The following is an 18,510-nucleotide window of genomic DNA, read 5'->3' on the forward strand; positions in this document are numbered from 1 at the left end:
TACATGAAAAATATGACGTATCGTTTATAAATAGAATTATCGGTATACAGAATCGCTACGACACGTGTACCCTAAGAGACTAGAAGCAAATCTTAACGATTATGAAACTACATTAATATACCGTTCTGTAAATAGCGTTATCTATGTCAAAAACTTCTTTGCAATTCCATACACGTGACAGCGCTGGCCTCCATCGCGAAACAATACATATTATTTAAAAAAAGAAAACCAGTTCACGAGAATCGTACACATGTAATAAAAAAAGGTGGAGTGTTTCAGCAATAGAAAATGAAACTGCAAAAGCAGATTAATAATATCATACTCAATTGTTCTAAGATATATTATAATAAAAGCTTAGGTATTAAATTCAGATATGTTTTTAAATTAAATATTTGGTAAACGTGTTGTATAAAAAAAGACTCGTATATCACAGTAACGTTATTTAAAAAGACTCGCGATTTGGTATAAATACTGATATAAACATAAATTAAAATAAATTAGAGAAAGGGTTCAGTGTTTGCTAATGTTAAAAAATAATGTTCGATTGGTAAACATTATTGTTGAGAGTCTAGAAAATAATTTGTACTAAAAGGGTTCGGCCAAAGGGTGAAACAGAATATAAATGATTCTGAAATCACTTCAAATCTTTGGCACATCAATTCATCTCGTCATCAACTCATCTCAGAAAAATTCATTTACAAAATCGATATTGTAAATACGACGATATAATATATTTCGCTCGCAACTTTTTCAACGAGTCTCAAAGTTAATTTCGAAATCATCTAGAATACGATTTAGGAACTTGTGAACACACGTACGCGGCAATAAAATATTAAATAAATTATTTTACAGAGAATAAATAATCGCATCGTGCTAATCGAATTCTTACTTTGTAAAACCATCCCTTGAATCCTGTTCTTCCATTCGAATTAACGATCGTACACGTTTCGCGACACCGTCGCGTTAAAACTTGTATAAATCGTCGGAAAATAATACATCTCGAGTGGAAAAATCCTACGACGCAACCACCTAAGTTAAATTCTTATTAGATATTAAATAATTCTTAATGGATATTTGAGACGGTAATAAAAAATGTCCGATTAAGTATAGAAATAGTTATCAGCTACGCAATTTAAATTATTTCTTAACACGGAAACTGCGTGAATGTGATCTCACCCGATTTACCTAAAATTTAACAATTTTTGTAAAGTTTGCCAGAAGAATTATTGACTGAGATAGAAAATTCTATGAAAAATGCTTTTCCATCAACTATCGCCTGAATCCTTTGCAAAGTATTATCCTTCTGGCAAACATTGTTTTACCGTGAAAGTACAACCACTAGCAAAATTTCAGGGAAAATCGAGCGCGACCATAATCGTCCTGTTCCTAATCGTAAACGTATCTTTTTTCTAGAAAGTGACTCTATCTAGTAAAAAGTCTAAAACGAAACTTTCCCGAGCAGTTCCGGCTTCTCTATCACACCTTTGAAGTACTTCCATTCTAAAAAATCCCTGATATTGTTCGGACACGGCACTTGCCTACCGGCGAACTCGATGCTCGACATCGGGTGAAGAAACTGTTCCGGGAAATTCCTTTGGTGCAGGAACCACGCCGCCTTTACCATAGAACCGTTCTTCGAATAGAACGGCAGTATGTTAACATTTAAATGATTGATCTTCGAGTACTGCACTTTGAAGTAGTCGCCCTCGGTGGCTTTCTCCCAGACGAAGCCGTCGTTGTCGACGGTGGTCTTGATCATCGCCTTGATGATCCAAGGCGATCGTTCGAGGTCGTCGCGATTCACGCCGATTTGCACTTCGTGATCCCACGGCAGAATGTCGCCGTTCTTCATAGCACCGAGTAAAGAACCACCCTCTAACCAGAACCTAACACCGACCTCTTCTAACTGGTCGAACACGTGGTGAGCAACTTTTCTTAATCCAGAGAGACAACACGGTGGCGTGTATCTCTTTTGATAGACGTACGATGGTATACCGTTAACAATCGATCCAAAACACCTGCTGCTTTCTCTCGAACAACCGTACCATTCAATGGTGTCCGACTCTCTCACAACTTTTTTAATTCCCAATTTCTCGAACATTATTCGTTCACGATTCAGATGCAGCTCTTGTAATTTCCATTGCGATTGTTGGTTGGTGTGCAACAGTTTTCCTTCGTTCAGTTGATAATTTGTCAGTATGTGAACCTAGAAACAATAGTGTATCGTGTTCAATAATTTCTTGAAACTATACTGCCAAAGTAATAGTTATATACCTTTGAGCTTATCGCAGTTGTTTGAATGTACAATGCGTCTGCAAATGGCAGCAGGAATGGGTCAGTCAGTTTCCTTAATATCTTTGTCTCAATGATGGTAGCGTGCTTTCCAGTTACACTGTCGCATACGTTGCCCTCGATCCTTGTGAACTTAAGGCTCCATTCTCTTACTTTTAAGTCTATACTAATGCAATTCAATGTTGCTCTTCCTATCGGTACAATTACTATGCCTAGCTTCCCTGCATGCGTTACAGTCTCCTGTAATAAAACAATTTAATTAATGCGATGAAATGAATAATAATTGTATATCAATGATGTAAATGCAAGGAGATGCTTACCTGCACGACTTCTTTATTGGTAAGTCTACTAGCATCCGGTAAAAACAACACGTACTTCGTACGCACATAGAAAAGTGGATTTCTCTCATCGTAAGAGGTATTGAAATCCGGTTGTAAATTTATCAGCTTCACATTTTGCATGCTATCGTTGGCAAAATCCAATTCTAACGGAGGGTACGGTAGTTCATTGGAGACTATTAAAATTGGTATAGTCGGGAAAAAGTCTAAAACAGACTCCACCGTGGAAGCAACGTCGTTCTCGAAGCTCTCGAATTGTCTTATAACGACGGTGACGAGGCGAGCCAGCCGGCGATGAAGTTTCTGGGGTGGATCGGTCGTCACCACGTTCGGTGTCAACAATCTCAATGTGTTCTGCGCCGCGAACAATCTCCATATTCTGTGCCATATTATAATGTTGCCTAACAGGGCGAGCACTAACAGCGTTCTGACAAACTTAAGACGCATAGTTATCGCGTGTTCACCAGTATCATTGTACGTCAAACGTTCTTTCGGTTAACATTCGTATCGTAAACACTTTTCTCCTTTTCAATGGTTTCTTCTTGCCAAGGTGCATTCGCGTAGACTTTAATTCATTTCCCCTGAAATGCCAACGTTTTTGCTTTTGTACCTATACTGGGAAGAACCTGAAGTCAATTGGTGCTGTTATCAGAGGAAAATTGTGGACTCGAGTTTATCACCAACCCTAGTTGCAACCAGGAAGGTCATGGGGAAGGGTAAAAGACCTCGACGAATAGCGTTTCACCCAGGCCTTTGATAAGGCTTCTTAGCAGGGTGAAATCTCGCTTTCCCCTGGCAAGCTTGACAATCATATGGCAACAAATGTTCCTGGATCTGCCTGGAAGTGGAGAGGATATTTCAGAGAAGGTACTATAACATTGAAGGAGTTTCTCCATAGTATCTTCTCGCTTTAGCATTTTGGTGCCAAGGATCGACACTTGGAAGATCCAAGCAGCTTGACAAAGATATCTCCAACTAGCACAAAGTTGAGCAATTTTTGTGACAACCCTGTTAATGAGTGTTGCAAATTAGCTACAATTTACAAAGGCCTGCACGTCACACACCCTCTGAAATTAACATAAAAGCTTCATATTTCCTGTCGTACCTACGGTGGGATTTCGTTTGGGCATTCTAAAGTAGAGCTGGAGTCCTTATTCGGGTATATAAGGTAGCACTTTAAGGTATAGTTAGCAAGAATCAAATATACTGTACAGTTTAATAAGCGATCGTATGGTAACTTATCGTTTCTATAGAAAGTTGCAAGCATGTTAGTACTACCAACGGAATAAAGTATATTTTATTTTTAGTAACAGAATACACTATAGTTTTACTGAAGCAATATACTATACTACATTCTTACTCTAGTAATAAGGCATACTTCGTTCTTCTTGGGGTAATAATGTGTATTTTAGTTTTAGTAATAGAGGACTCTTTATTTTTACTGAAGCAAGAAGGTATACTTTGTTTTTACTAAAATAGTAAAGTACACTGCATTTTTATTATAGTAATAAGGTATACCTCTTTTTTACTGAGGCAATAAAGTATGCCTTATTCTTTCTAAAGTAGTAAAATATACTTTATTCTTTTCAAAGCAGTAAAATATACTTTTTTCTTTCCAAAGCAATAAAATATACTTTATTCTTCCGAAACTGACGAACTACCCTTCATTCTTACTAATGCAGCAAACTATACCTTATTCTTGCTGACTTATCGAACTACACTTGATTCATACTACACTAATAAAACATACTTTGTTCTCGCTATCACAATAAAAAATAAAATACACTTCATTCTTCTCAACATACTAAAATACCTTGCTCCACCATAAACCGCGAATACATAGTACAATTTAACATAGACCGATGTCACTAGCAGTACAATTGACAAGGCTCGAACAAATGAAGGATATCCACCTGCTTTCCCACCTGCGAATAAAAACCACACCTAAATTACACGCTCGTCCACCGAACAAAACAAATTAAAATGTTCCACCTACAAATTAAAATGTTTCAACTACAAATCCAATGGTACAAACAACTCCAAAAACGTACATTAATTTCATACAAGCTAGAACTACGTTTTTTTAGCTATCGACGAAACGAGATATCTTGATAAGAAAATTATGTTAACAAGTGCTTCAATGAGTGTCACTGCAATAAATAAAAATCCAAAAATGTTAAAAACGTTCCTTAGTTTATTCCAAAGGTATATGGGCTCCATTAGGAACCAGAAAATTATGTTAATAAGTGCTTAAACGAGTAACACTGCATTAAATAAAAATCCAAAAATATTAAAAACATTCTTTATTTGTTCTAAAAGTATATGGGTTCCATTAGGAGCTGTAAAAACAATTTATAATTATATATCTATAATTATAAATTGAAAATTAAGTATCGCTACTGAATTTAAGATTTTTTAATTATGAATTCTGTTTAAAATGTGTACTTCCTTTTAGGTGTAGTCAAGGACAAAAATCGAAGAAAATGGAGAAGATAGTCCGATATCACTGTAAAATTAGAATAATTTAAAAGACGAAAGGGGGTGTAAATTGGCAAAAGTATTGTCATGGCAGTAACATAAGCAGCACAGTCAGAGCAGCAGCAGTGTCGTGCACACCGAGCAGCAGAGCGTGGCACGATGGGGATGGAGGCCGCGAGCAGGCGAAGCGAGTCGGTCTCGCGGCGAGTCGAGGATCGGGAACCGACCGACGGCTACGAAAGGCAGTGCACGCCCGACTGCCGACACGAGCGGATGGCGTACGTAGCCGTTCGCGTCACGCTCTTGCCTCGTGATATTCCTGGCTGTCAGAGAGACACACGGTCGCCGGCCATTGTAATTTAGTGACGATTCGCACCGGATTATTTGACGTTGCGTTTTCGCGACGGCACGCGTTGGTGGTCCGTCGTCGGGTCGACCGTCTCGCGCGCGCGGCTTGCCTGGCGATACAGAAAGAGAGAAACAGAGCCGTTCGTGACAGAAAAAGGGGGCGTAGAGCCGCGCAGAGCCGAAAAGTACGCGTTCTTCGTTCGGTATCTCCGACCGTCGGCGTGCCGCGCGGTCGCCGCACGTTCGCCGCGCGTCTCGCCCGAAGAGCATTGTGCCGCGGCCACGTGTGTTGCACTGGTACACGCGCGCCCGAAAATCCGTCGTCGCACCCGGCACACACATACCCGGCGGGACCTGCGCAGACGGCGGGACGGCACCAAAAGTGTTGCGCGCGTGCTGCCCTATCCGGAGCCCGGTGACGTTGGTTACCATAGTAGCGCGCGTGGCGATCAGCTGATCGTCGCGACCCGAGCGTGTTCGACCGTCGGCAGTCGGCCAGCAGCGGCTCCGTCCACTCGTCGTTCCGCGCGCCGCGTCGCCGCAATACGGTTTTCGCGTTCAATCAGGATTCTGCATACCACGTCGTCCTTCCCGCGGGCGACAGCTCCGGAAACGTGCGCCGCATACCCCAAGGATCCGCTGAAAATACCTCTTCGCCACCCTCTGTGCCCGATGGTCGTCTGCTGTCATCCGAGGATCAGCTGACAAGCACCGGAACACGACGGTCCGCCCAGTGCTTCAATCGTGCGCGGCCCTGTGACATTCGGACGTTTGCATTACCTGTGCGTCGCCGAGTTCGTTTAGGAACGTCTCCAGTCCGAGGCGTAGCTCCGGTTATCATGTTCCGTCGCACCGATCTCCGCGGATCGTCCCGCCCAAATCGCCGACACGATCACGCGGCCGTCGACTCGTCGGCGGAGCGTTTCTGACCTACATTGGACAGAGCGTTTGCCGAACAGGTGTACCCGCGGTTTCGCGTCCCCGCCGGAAGGAATCGTCCGCGACGGACGCAACCACTTGCGGCCTAAGCCGAACGATAGCCAGCGGCGACCGCAGCCGAAATAATCGGCCGACGAAGCTCGAAGTTTTCGTCGTCGCCCTCCAAGGACTATCGTCCACGATTCAAATGTTCGAGCCACGACGACCGCGCAGGCACAGTGTATTCCGGCCAGTGATCCATGGGGAATTAGCGTCGTCGATGGTCAGTGTCGCAGTGTGTCGTTCATAGTGCGCGGCGATTATATACGAAAATATATCGCGACGAAAATTAAATCGCGTGCGTCGATGTTCGACGTCGACCGCTTTGACAATTTTTAGGACGACGCGGGATCCCGTGAACGAAGCTTTGACTGTCGTTTCAGTGTCGACGGACTTGGTCGGACTCGCGAAGTTCTGGTTTTTGTTTTTCAAGGACTATAGTGATTGATTGATTGATTGATTTTTGTGTGGTGGTATCGCGCAGCTTCATCGAGGCGGCGATGACAGTTCGCGGGATCTTCATCGTGCACGCGGGAACTCTGTCGTCGGACGCTGCTGTCAGATTAAGCCGGACATGAGGAGGACGAGATCGACGGGGTCATCTTGATAGAAAGCTTTGGTGAGTAATCAGAGTGAAAATTGCTACCGTGCTTTTCCCGCCAAATTTTTAAGGATTTAGAGTCGATTTTTAGAGCTTCTAGAGGCGTGGTAGAGTCATCATCGTAGAATCATCCAACGTTTTTACCATTAAGTTATTTTATTTTTAGTATATATCCAAATTTATTTATTGCTATATATTTCCAAAATCGAGTCACAACATTATCAAATTTTCTGAAATATTATTTTCCTGCTACCAAAATGATAGCTCGTAAATATGGCATAATGTAGGTTTTCCAAGGGTTCTGCAACATAGATCCACTACAATATAGCACAGACCTTGCTATATATTTCCAAAATCGAGTTAAAACATTGTTGAATTTTCTGAAATATTATTTTCCTGCTACCAAAATGATAGCTCGCAAATATGGCGTAATGTAGGTTTTTTCAATGGTACTGCAATATAGAGCCACTGCAATATAGCACGGACTTGCTATATATTTTCAAAATCCAGTAACAACATTCTTGCATTGTTGCATTTTCGAAAATATAATTTTATTATCACTGGAACACTGCATTTCTTGAAATATAATTTTCCTGCCACAAAAACAATAGCTCTCAAACATAGCATAATTTATGGATTTTGCATCATCGAATGCAACAATATTGCACAGACAATTCGTTAGAAAATCATACGGAAATGCATACCAGAAACGCTGCGATTTCCATGGCCGCCGCCGTAGAACTCCGGTCAGTTGTGTCGAGTCGACGAACCTCTATCGATCTTTGCCTCGTGTCTGCGTCTGTCCTCCCCCGCCACATAGCAATGCAGGCTACGTTGGATTTCAGATACGGTTCTCTTCCTTATCCCGTTTTGCGTCATTAAGACCGTTCGAAAAATCTTCCAGAACTCTTTTTTATTTTCGCCGTTGTATCGCTGCCCTGGAAACGCTCAAAATGCTCGTCGATATCGCGTCGCTAATTAGAGTTCATTTTCTGGAATAGAGTAGTATAATTTTTACAGAAAAATATGGACGGCTATTTTAGGATTAATTTTCTTAAACAGAGTGTTATAATTTTTAAATAAGAATATGGATGGTTTAGGATTAATTTTTTTATATAGAGGACTATATTTTTTAGATAGAAATATGGATGGCTATTTTAGAGTCAATTTTCTTGAATAGAGTACTATATTTCTTAGATAAAAATATGGAAAGATATCGAATTCTGAGTAAAAAGGTATCGACCTTTCTCAACCCTAAAAATACCTAACAACTATTTTTGCTCTATTTCATTTCAAATTTTCTTTAATTAATATAACATAAAGAAAATTGTCAATAAATATAGCGAAATAACTCTTAAAGTATTACATTTAAAGCTAACAAAGTTCAATCCTTTTTTATTTACAATATAATACGTTTCCATATTGTAATACAAATGATATTCTTCATTTATTAAAAAAATGCTTCATTTATTAAAAAATATTTGACCACCCTGTATATCGATAATTCATAAAAAAATAAATAAGAGTCTAAAGCAGTGAGAAATGGAGAAATTGGAAGGTGGAGCATTGTTTCTCGAGCGCGCAGGTAGCAGTAAACGAAGAGACACCGTCGGCGATAAACACCGCCCGCATAATAAAGGTACACACAGTCGTTGATAAGCTACGGGCGACGAGTGCTTGTCGTATCATTGTCTTCTTTTTACTAACACGCGCCGGTTCCTCTTATCGCGTTCGTTTCCGATACTCCGAAGGAGAAGGCAAGCGGCGCTGTTTATTGAATATAGGGGTTAGCGTGTGTCTGATCATGGCTCGCCGTTTCCACTTACCGCGCGAAATCGTCGCCGCGTTCGCGGACCAAAACTAAAAAGATTCCGGCACCAACAATAAAAATAATAATTATTTATTTCAGTCACGACGACTAACTATTTTTATTTTAAATATTTTCTCCGTCGTTTATAATAATTCGCTTCGAATTATTAATATTTCATTTTTTGTTAATTGAGGTTATAATAATTCGCTTGGAATTATTAATATTTTATTTTTTATTAATCGAGGTTATAGTAATTCGTAATTTTTCTTTTGCTATTTTTTCTTTCGCAATTCTTTCTTCGAAATTTCCATATTGTTTTCCGAGTTATCGCTTCGATTATGCCAAAGCAGTTATTGTTCCCATGCCCAGGTGAATATTCATTGATTAAAATAGCATTAAGTGGAGTTCTCGTAAGGTCGAGTTCGACTGTACTTCGCGAAGTACAGTGCCGCCTCTGCGGTTACGAACTCCGGCCATTTAGGTCGCCGTCCTTTGTGTCCTTGGCGTTCTGGTGAAAAAAAAGAACAACGACGTTCTCGCGAGCGGTTTTTCCTCGCGTTTTTCACGGGTCGTTAATCGCGAGCCAACATAACCATAGAAAACATAGTCCTAGGATTCATAACCTTAGAAAACATAACCCTAGCCAACGTAACCATAGAAAACATAACCCTAAAATTATCTTTCCCCCTCCAGGACCCTCCGAACTGGCCATAAAATTACTATAGCCACATGAGGCACTCACTATACACAATAAAGACTCTGAGACTTCTTCCAATATTAACAAAAAAATAAAAATTGCATTTAGCCATTGAAAAAGCTGTATTGTCGCGAGCGATCGCGTGCAAAGTCGTCTGAACGAGGTTTCCGCGCTGGAATCGAAACTTCCACTTCTCCCTCGAAGTTTAAAGACTCCTCTCAAGGGTACTCGAAGCACGCGCGCGTGCGTCCCCGTCTACCAGTGTTTACCTACACGTTGCCTGAAGTAGCTTGCGAAATCCAAATGAATAAACAGGTGTTCGGGCTACGGGATATAACTGTTCACCGTGAACGCCGATATTTTTTTCGCTGTACCACGGAGGGGGATTGCCGCAGTTAATGTCTAAACGCCATGAATGCTATCAGAAACACCGTTTACTTCAATCAGCTCCTCGAGCGGCTTCGAGAATGGCGGACGAAAAATTATGTATTCAGCGAGGAGGTTCTTTGGGATTCTCTCCCCCTTTCCCTCTCGCTTTATCTCTCTCGTTCTCTCTCTTTCTTCTTTCTATTTTTCTCTTTATTTTTCTTTCTATTTTTCTCTTTATTTTTCTTTCTTTTTTTCTCTCTATTTTTCTCTCTATTTTTCTCTCCATTTTTCTCTCCCTTTTTCTTTAGTTTTTTTCTGGTTTTATAGTTTTCAATTTGGCAACCTTGTCGAGTCTCTAGGCTTCCGGGTCTTCCCCCAAAGCATCCTGGATAATCCGATAGGTGCGTCCTCTGTCCTAGGACAATATGGTGTTTTACTAGTGCCCAATGAGGTGTCGATGTATTTACAGACGTGGCGATAGTAGTCAAAGAGTAAACCTAACCTAGTAATTCTGAAAAATATAAATACTATGTCTAATCGTAATATTTTTATTTAAATTATTGGGTATATTCTGCTTACACTGTTTTTTATACAATTGTTCACATTTTCCGTTATTACAAAATTATTTTTACCTGACAGTAAATAATATTTATCTTTGTTTTTAGTAGAATTATGCTAGATAATTTCTTGTCAAATATATTACGATATTAAATCACGATAAATTTATAATAGGGATGAATATAATGATTAATGTATCACGATATTATATCATAATAAATTTATAATAATAGCAAATATAATGATGAATATATCACGATATTATATTATGATGAATTTATAATAATAAACAAATATAATGATTAATATATCACGATAGATATATCACGTATTGTTTTCTATTTCTTCTCACTCTTTATTTCCTTTTCTCTCTCTCTCTTTCTCTCCCTCTCTCTCTCTCTCTCTCTCTCTCTCTCTGTCGCTCTCTCCGTGCCGTCCAGGAAATTCACATTCTCCTATTTCTGAACAAGCCCGGAAAACGGAGAACTGTTGCCGAGGCGTTAAGTTATGCACGATTTAACACCCTGTGATGCCCGTTGCAAACTGCCGTTGCTGCTGCACCCCCTACACTTAGGGTTGCGGAAGTGCGTTTGTCGGCGTTTGTGCAGGGAGAGACTCTACACACTGTTTAAATACCGCACGACTCTTCGCTTCCTCTCGATTTTTAATATACGTTCAATACTTATCCTGCGTTCTCAGAAACTACTATAATAATTTCAATTGTTGCTAACCCACCGCGACTCTAGAATAAAATAATATTAAGGAACAGTTTCACACATAAATTTGTTAATCTATATATTTTTATTATGTTTACATATTAGGAACTTTATAAAAATTACAATGTTTTATAATAAATTTAGGGAACGTCATAAATTAGTTAATAAATTTTTATAAATTCAATAATAGATTCAGAAAATTCGGAAAATTCACTAATAAATGTAGAAAATTAATAACGTTTAATATTTAATATAGAAAGTTGAATAACTATCGTCAGCTAAAAAGCAAAGTTATTATACAATTATAAGAAATTGTCCAAGTCGTGGATAACAATATAAAAAATAGTTTTGGGATGGAACAGGCCGGGCAGACGATCGGGCATTAAAGGAAAGACCTGAAACGAGTGGAATTAACGTTACGAGCGGCGGCGGGTCATTATCCGGCATGGATCCAGCCCCGTCTCAAAACCGCAAATTACCTTCGCCGCTTACACGCGTGCATCGCGCGCACATGAACAGCCGCGCGATGGAACATAGAAACGAGATCGGCCGTAGATTGAGTATCACAGTACAAGATGGATTAGATATCAACAATTAAGAACACGGCCGTACACGCGTATTACTTAGCGCGCTCGCGCGAGCTCTCGTATTCGCTCACCGCGTCTCTGGGGGCCCGGTGCGTACGTACACTCGCTCGAATTAATTAACCAGGCAACGTGTGTTGGCTCCTCTCCTACGTACCTAGAACGTGGAACACATAAAGATGGAAATATCGTGTAAAGGATTAAAAAAGTTTCTTTTAATAGAGGATGTCGGCAAACGCGCCGCGAGGCGAATTAATGCGGGATCAACTGCTTCGAGCCGTTCAAGGACGGCTACGGGCTGAGCCTGCAAATATGACAGCGAAAAGAAATCTTTTTATTTCGCTTGAAATCGGCGACATATTCGGATTTTGCAGAATTTTTAACTTTTTAGCTATTTTTAATTTTTTTAGCAGTTTTTAATGTTACTTCTGGATTTTAATGTTAAATCATGGTTTTAGAAATTAGAGTATGGTTCTTTAAGGTTAGGTCTCTATTTTTAAGGTTATGTCAAGGCTATGCCGAAGTTAGGTCTGAGGTTTTAAGGTTAAGCCTTGGTTTTTCAAGGTTATGTCAAAGGTCTAGGGTTTTAAGGTTAGGTCTTGATTTTTTTAGGGTCTTGTCAAGACTATGTCAAAGTTAGGTCTGAGGTTTTAAGGTTAAGTCTTGGTTTTTTAAGGTTATGTTAAGAATATGTCAAGGTTATGTCTGTTTGTTTAAAGTTATTATTGCCGTTCGAAGGCGTAGAGAAAACAACGTATCAAACGTTGTTTCTTTCGATTAATTCGCGCCGGTCGGGTTGGTGGGCAGTGGCGCGAGATAATCGTGCCAATAATCATAGGAACAAGTTATGGGGCACGTGTCACGGCGCAGTCGCTTGTTCGCGGCCGATTAAAACGTCTAGTTCGACGTCGGAAGTCGAGCGAAGACAAAATCAGGGACGTCTGGGCGTTGTCGCTCGGCTATCGCCGGCTTCGGCTCAGCAGCGGAGCGAGAGAGGAAGAGAAAGAGGTAGGGAGAGCTAGAGAGGTAGCTATAGAGAGATATAGTTAGAGAGAGCGAGAGCGAGATAGACAGTTATAGAGATAAATAGCTAGAGAGGGATGCAGAGAAAAAATAAGAGAGAGCTAGAGAGACAGCTATAAAGAGATTTGGCCATAGAGGGAGATATAACTGTAGAGAGTAATTGCTATAGAGAAATATAGTTATAGGGAGATATAGCTATAGAGAAAAATAGCTAGAGAGGGATGGAGAAAAAAAATGAGAGACAGCTGTAAAGAGATATAGCTATAGAGAGAAAGAGCTATAGAGTGATATACCTGTAGAGGGAAATTGCTATAGAGAAATATAGTTAGAGAGGGATATAGCTATAAAGAAAAATAGCTAGAGAGGGATGGAGAGATAAAATGAAAGTGAGAGCTAGAGATAGAGCTAATGAGATATATAGAAAAATATTTAGAGAGAGTCAGAAAGAAAGAGAAATATTTAGGCAGAGTCAGAGAGAAAAAGTGAGAGTAAAAAAAAGGGAACCAGAAATATTTAGAGACAAATAAAAAGACAAAGAGAAATATCTAAAAAGAGAGACAGGAAAAGAGAAGCAGAGAAAGAGTCAAAAGAGGCAGGAAGAACAAGAAATATTTACAGAGAAAGAGTTATAGAGTGGGGGGGGGGGGGGGTGGAGGCTTAGGTAGGGGGTCCCGATACACAAACGGTGTCGACATAATTATGCTACGCGCCGTCAGGTAGATGAAGCCGATACGGACGCCGGGACCATTTAAGCGCCTTTAGGAGCATAAATAATCCTATTAAACGTGTCACTGGCTGTGTCAACAATCTGACAGTGAACAAGATAGCACAGCTTAACCACAGAAGGCACGACGGCCTAGGCAGACAGGCGCGCGTTCCTTCGCCCCTCGAAATCAATGTCGTCGGACAGTAGTGTGTCCCGCGGGTGGGGGAAAAAATGCCCGCCCAATCGCGCGTTCAAACATTGCGCAAGACGGTGGCTAGGATATGTTTGCATGCTGTCAAACGCCGCGTATGTCACACACAGACAGGACATTCTGTCTTCTATTTAGCTTTTCTTAAATGTCCTGTTCGATGGGCGACAGCTAACATTTTTAAAGAGATTTAATCTTGGAATAGTGAGTAGCGCCCATTGAAGAGCTTAGATAAGGATGATTGTGGAGGTGGCGGGTCCTTCAATATTTTATATATTTTTGACATATTTTATAGGTTTATTTAATAGATCGGGATCAGCTCGGAAAGTCAGAAAAATGATTCCGCATTGATGCAGCACCGGTGGAGCGTGTTGTCGTTGATGTATCGGGCCGGGCAAAGGTGAGAGAGGAGAGGCCGCGAGGAGACGGTTCCGCGGGCGAAGGGTGAAGGGCGCGAGGGATGCGTTACGTCAGCGGAATGAAAAATGGAGAACCGCTGGCGGCGATATAACACGATATAAGCATGGATCACAGGCGACAACCGCTCATTAGCATACAATACGGGCTAATGGGATCGCACGCTGACGGCTACCGTTCAATACCCGCGTTCCTCCCCCTCCTCCACGCGCGATCACCCTTTCCATGGGGGAGGGACCCGTGCGCGCTACGGTTGTTCTACCACGGTCTCCGCGGTCGTATTAGAGAAAATTGCTACAACGCGTTTTTACTATCCCGAGCGCGCGGTTTTGCTGACACAACCGCGACCGAGATCCGCGCCCGCAGCCGGGCGGATTCCCTTCTCGCGACAATAATTATAGTCCGCGGGACCGCGGACGATTGATGGGGACGCTCGCGATAATTACAAGATGCCCCGGCGCGATGATTTACTAATTCCCACCGTGAGACATCGGGAAGTATAACCCTCGATAACAGCGTTATTCCGTGAGGAGTTTTTGCGACCGTGCGGCACACTTTTCCGATGGAAACGATACCGTCTTTGCACCGTCGAAAAATCATCGCTTCGTCTCCCATGGATATTTTTAGGTTAGGGACTTTTCACGTAATTAATCGTAATGATTTTATTTTGGCGCGTTCGCTTTGCTGATGGTAAATTTAATTTGATTAAAAACATAATACCAACATATAGTACTAATATAAATCGCAGTACCAACTTAAAACACAGTACCAACTTAAAAACACAGTGTTAACCTAAAAACACAGTATTAACCTAAAAATACATTATTAACCAAAAAATGCAGTGCCAACAGTAAAAAATTCATTCCTAGAAACGTACGGCGAGCAAAGAAAGAAAAAAACTCCACGTCCGCCATTATCCTGGCAGCCGGGACGACTAGGAAGTCGCTTGCGCAGCTGAAAATTACTGTAACTAACGTGTAATAACATATCGAATTACGGTCACCTGCGTAGCAGCCCGCGGTCCCAGCAGGTCCGACGTGCCGAGCGGATAAAACTAACAGGAATCGGTCCGCCGGGCATTGTACGCTTATTGCCATTTACACGTCATCGCGTTATAGTTGGTAGCCCACTAGGATCATTACCGGCTACGGCCCCGGCTGCTATACAGGGTGTATGTCCTCATGATCACATCAATTTTTAAGGCATTTATCCTAGCTTAACAAAAAAATAATTGGGATAAAAATTAACAAGGACTTTGAGGAGAATGAGGAGCAATAATAAAAATTTTGAAAAATTTGTTTATTAGATAAACAATTTAGGTGATCTTGATTTTTTTAAATGAGATGATATATGTTTGAGTCCATAGTATTATAGCTGATTTCAAAATGAATTTAACTATACACTGTGTCATGATCTTTCGATGACTTTTAACTAAAAAATTTGCAATAATTAAAAAAGTCATTTTCTCAATAAACAATCGAAATCATGGCGTGAAGATGGTCTTTTAATACCTCGTTGAATTCGTCTTTCCACCAGCTACAGCCTTACCAAATAAAAAATACAGGGTGTCGTTTAAAAAAGTGACTCGAGATTTTTATCGACTAACAAAGCTTTTGTGTTATTACCTTTCGTTCTTCACGAAGTACTCGTTAACTTCTGTTAAAAAGATTTCGTTCCGAGATTACCGGCGAGTGCCAGAAAAATCGGCGGGACCGTTAGAATGAACACCCTGTATAGAAGAACCACGGCGCGAGAGGATAGTCGGTTTTAGTGCAGCGCAATAAAAGACGCGAGGCGTCGCCGTTATTGCTTTTCCCGGCGGAACCGTGCCCCGGGGCGTTATGGGTCTCTCGCCCGGCCGTTGTTTCGTTATCGTCTACGGCGGGCTTTCAGCCGTCGATTATTCAGATAATACGATAAGTCGCGGGTTTCTTGGCGAACGGTGGCGAAACCGAGACGAGAGAACGAAAAACTCGAGCTTTCGTTGTCGACCTCGTTAACTACTTCTTTCGTTCACCAATTATAAGCACATCGTGGAAGCTCGATTACTCTTACTATTTATAATTATAATAATTCTAATAATTATAATAATAATTAGTAAAAAGATAGTAATAAGTAATAAGTAAAAAGATAATAATATCGAGTTTATAATAGTGATAAAATGCTATATTGTACATTAATAGTAGAATATAATATTAGGTAGTAGTATTAATAATAAAAGTAATAATATTAATATCGACTATGCAATAATAATAATAAAAATAACAATAATATTGTTTATATAATAGCGATGAAATTATGTTTTATATAATAATAGTAAAATATAACATTTCGTACTAACAGTAATAATAAAAATAATAAAATAATAAAAAAAATTTATGAAGTAAAAAATTGATTTATAGTAATAATAAAAGAAATAAAAAGTAATAATAAGAATAATAATAATAGAAATATCGTTAATGTAAAAATAGTACCATATAATATAATATAATAATAATAACATTAAAATGATTATAATTATAATAAGGGTGGTAGGGTGATCCGGGACACCCTGTATATATCGACATCTTGTTTCACTAGATTTCAGTGGCTTTTTTCGTCGATCGTGTTTGGTCTTGAGAAATTACACCGCGGGAAACTATGAACTATCTAATCAGCTCCTCTTCTCTTTTTGTAGAAGATATTGACCTCGTGTATCAGCCGCCTCTTAGTATTACCGAGTCAGATAAAGCCGCGTTAATTAGTTCGGTCGACAGTCGACGAACGACGGAATAGCCGTCGGATAAAACTCGGAGGAGCTAGGTCATTTCCCTGATAACGGCTATTATGTGCGGAATCGGCTCATTACATAATTATTCGGACAATCTTTGTTCAGTCGTCTTTCGACGATCACGGCGGAAATTTTAATTATTTGTACGTAACCTCCATGTTGCAATTTTTGTTTGAGTTAACCTCTAATATTTCAATTTTTGTTTGAGTTAACCTCTAATATATCAATTCTTTTTTATTGAACTTCTAATATATCAATGTTTCAATTATTGAACTCATGATATCAATTTTCCATTTATTATATGTACATAACCTCCATATTTCAATTTTTATACTAGTTAACCTCTAATATTTCAATTTTCCAGTCATTGAACCTCTGATATTTTCTTTTCCTTTTTATTGAACCTCTCCATTTCAATTTTATATTTAATGAATCTCTGATAATTCAATTTACCATTTATTGAACCTTAGATATTTTAATTCCCCATTTATTAAATTTCTATATTTCAATTCTCAAGATATTGAATTTCTATATTTTAATTCTCAAATTATCGAACCTCTAACATATCAATGTAACATCACCAAAATCCACAATACTTAAATGTTCCATTATCCGAACCTGCACCATTTCAATTCTCAATTTACAAAACCCCAAATATTTAAATTCCATTATCCGAACGCCTGACATTTAAATTTTCCGTTCTCTAAACAGCTGACATTTCAATTCTCCATTATCCGTACTCGTGCCTCGTATAAACCCGTTCAACGACAACGATTCGGACACCTTAGCCGACTTTAGACACTCGCCGTCTAATCGTCCGTCTCTCTGCATATGTCGCGGCCGTGTCAGATTAAAATTCAAATCGTTTTTCAGTCGGTGTTTGCGAGCCGCGTTCGAAATTTGATCCCGCATTGTCCGCTTATTATGCGAAACGAGGGAGAGGCGTAACACTTATATGCAAGATCGGTCCGGGACCGTATTAGAAAGCGGGCTTTCCTTTTAAAAATCGCCGGCTGCGCCGAGGAGCTAGCCAATTTTTTTTTTTCCCCCGATCCGAGTGAAAGGAACGGAAACGGCGATCAGTTGCCCCGGGATAAACCAATTCGCAATCGGCCATTGTTACACCGAAACGCGTCTTGCCGGAATCTGCGTCGATCCGTCGTTCGCAGGAAAATAAGTTATGCTAGGAGTGGGGGCCGGCGACGCATGCGTGGGAGTCCGTGCAGCCTTAGTTCAAGGAAGTCGGAGACTTTATGTCATAACTGTTGAACCATAAGAGTTACCGCGATGGAATTTCCGCTGAAAATATCTAAAAAGTAACCACTTTAAAATATATATAACGAAATATTTTTCCACACTTGTTAAACAATTTAATTTTTGATTTTTAATTAATTTCTATACGTACTCTTTCATGAAAGCTAGTAATTTATAATAAAACCTTCTTCTAAATAATTATCAGAAAAATAGAAACGCATTATGAGCGTGTTATAAAATTTAAAAATTGTAATTTTTTAACGATGCGCTACAGTTGCCAGCGATATAGCAAGCGTTGCCTGTCCCCACTCCTTGCGTGACTTATTTCCATAAGAAGGCTGCATTGCCGCATCGTCATGGCGG

At 40.1% G+C, this 18,510-nt stretch overlaps 2 protein-coding genes across 2 annotated transcripts in view; one reads left to right on the forward strand and one right to left on the reverse strand.

Annotated features, from left to right (window-relative positions):
- Positions 1–847: 847 nt before the first annotated feature.
- On the reverse strand, positions 848–3,196 carry LOC144477050 (ribitol 5-phosphate transferase FKRP). Its single transcript, XM_078194467.1, has 3 exons — positions 2,613–3,196; positions 2,275–2,532; positions 848–2,206 (listed from the first exon to the last, which is right to left on the reverse strand). The coding sequence occupies exons 1-3, from the start codon at positions 3,075–3,077 to the stop codon at positions 1,439–1,441; spliced, it is 1,491 nt and encodes a 496-aa protein (XP_078050593.1). The 5' UTR covers positions 3,078–3,196; the 3' UTR covers positions 848–1,438.
- A 2,159-nt stretch (positions 3,197–5,355) lies between these two features.
- The window catches only part of LOC144476782 (uncharacterized), a 454,423-nt gene continuing 441,268 nt past the window's right edge, over positions 5,356–18,510 (forward strand). The window contains exon 1 of the mRNA XM_078194008.1: positions 5,356–7,053. The gene's annotated coding sequence lies outside the window, so the exon portion shown is untranslated. The remainder of the gene's footprint in view (positions 7,054–18,510) is intronic.

This window comes from Augochlora pura, chromosome 11 (genome assembly GCF_028453695.1).
Source record: "Augochlora pura isolate Apur16 chromosome 11, APUR_v2.2.1, whole genome shotgun sequence".
Classification (NCBI taxonomy): domain Eukaryota; kingdom Metazoa; phylum Arthropoda; class Insecta; order Hymenoptera; family Halictidae; genus Augochlora; species Augochlora pura.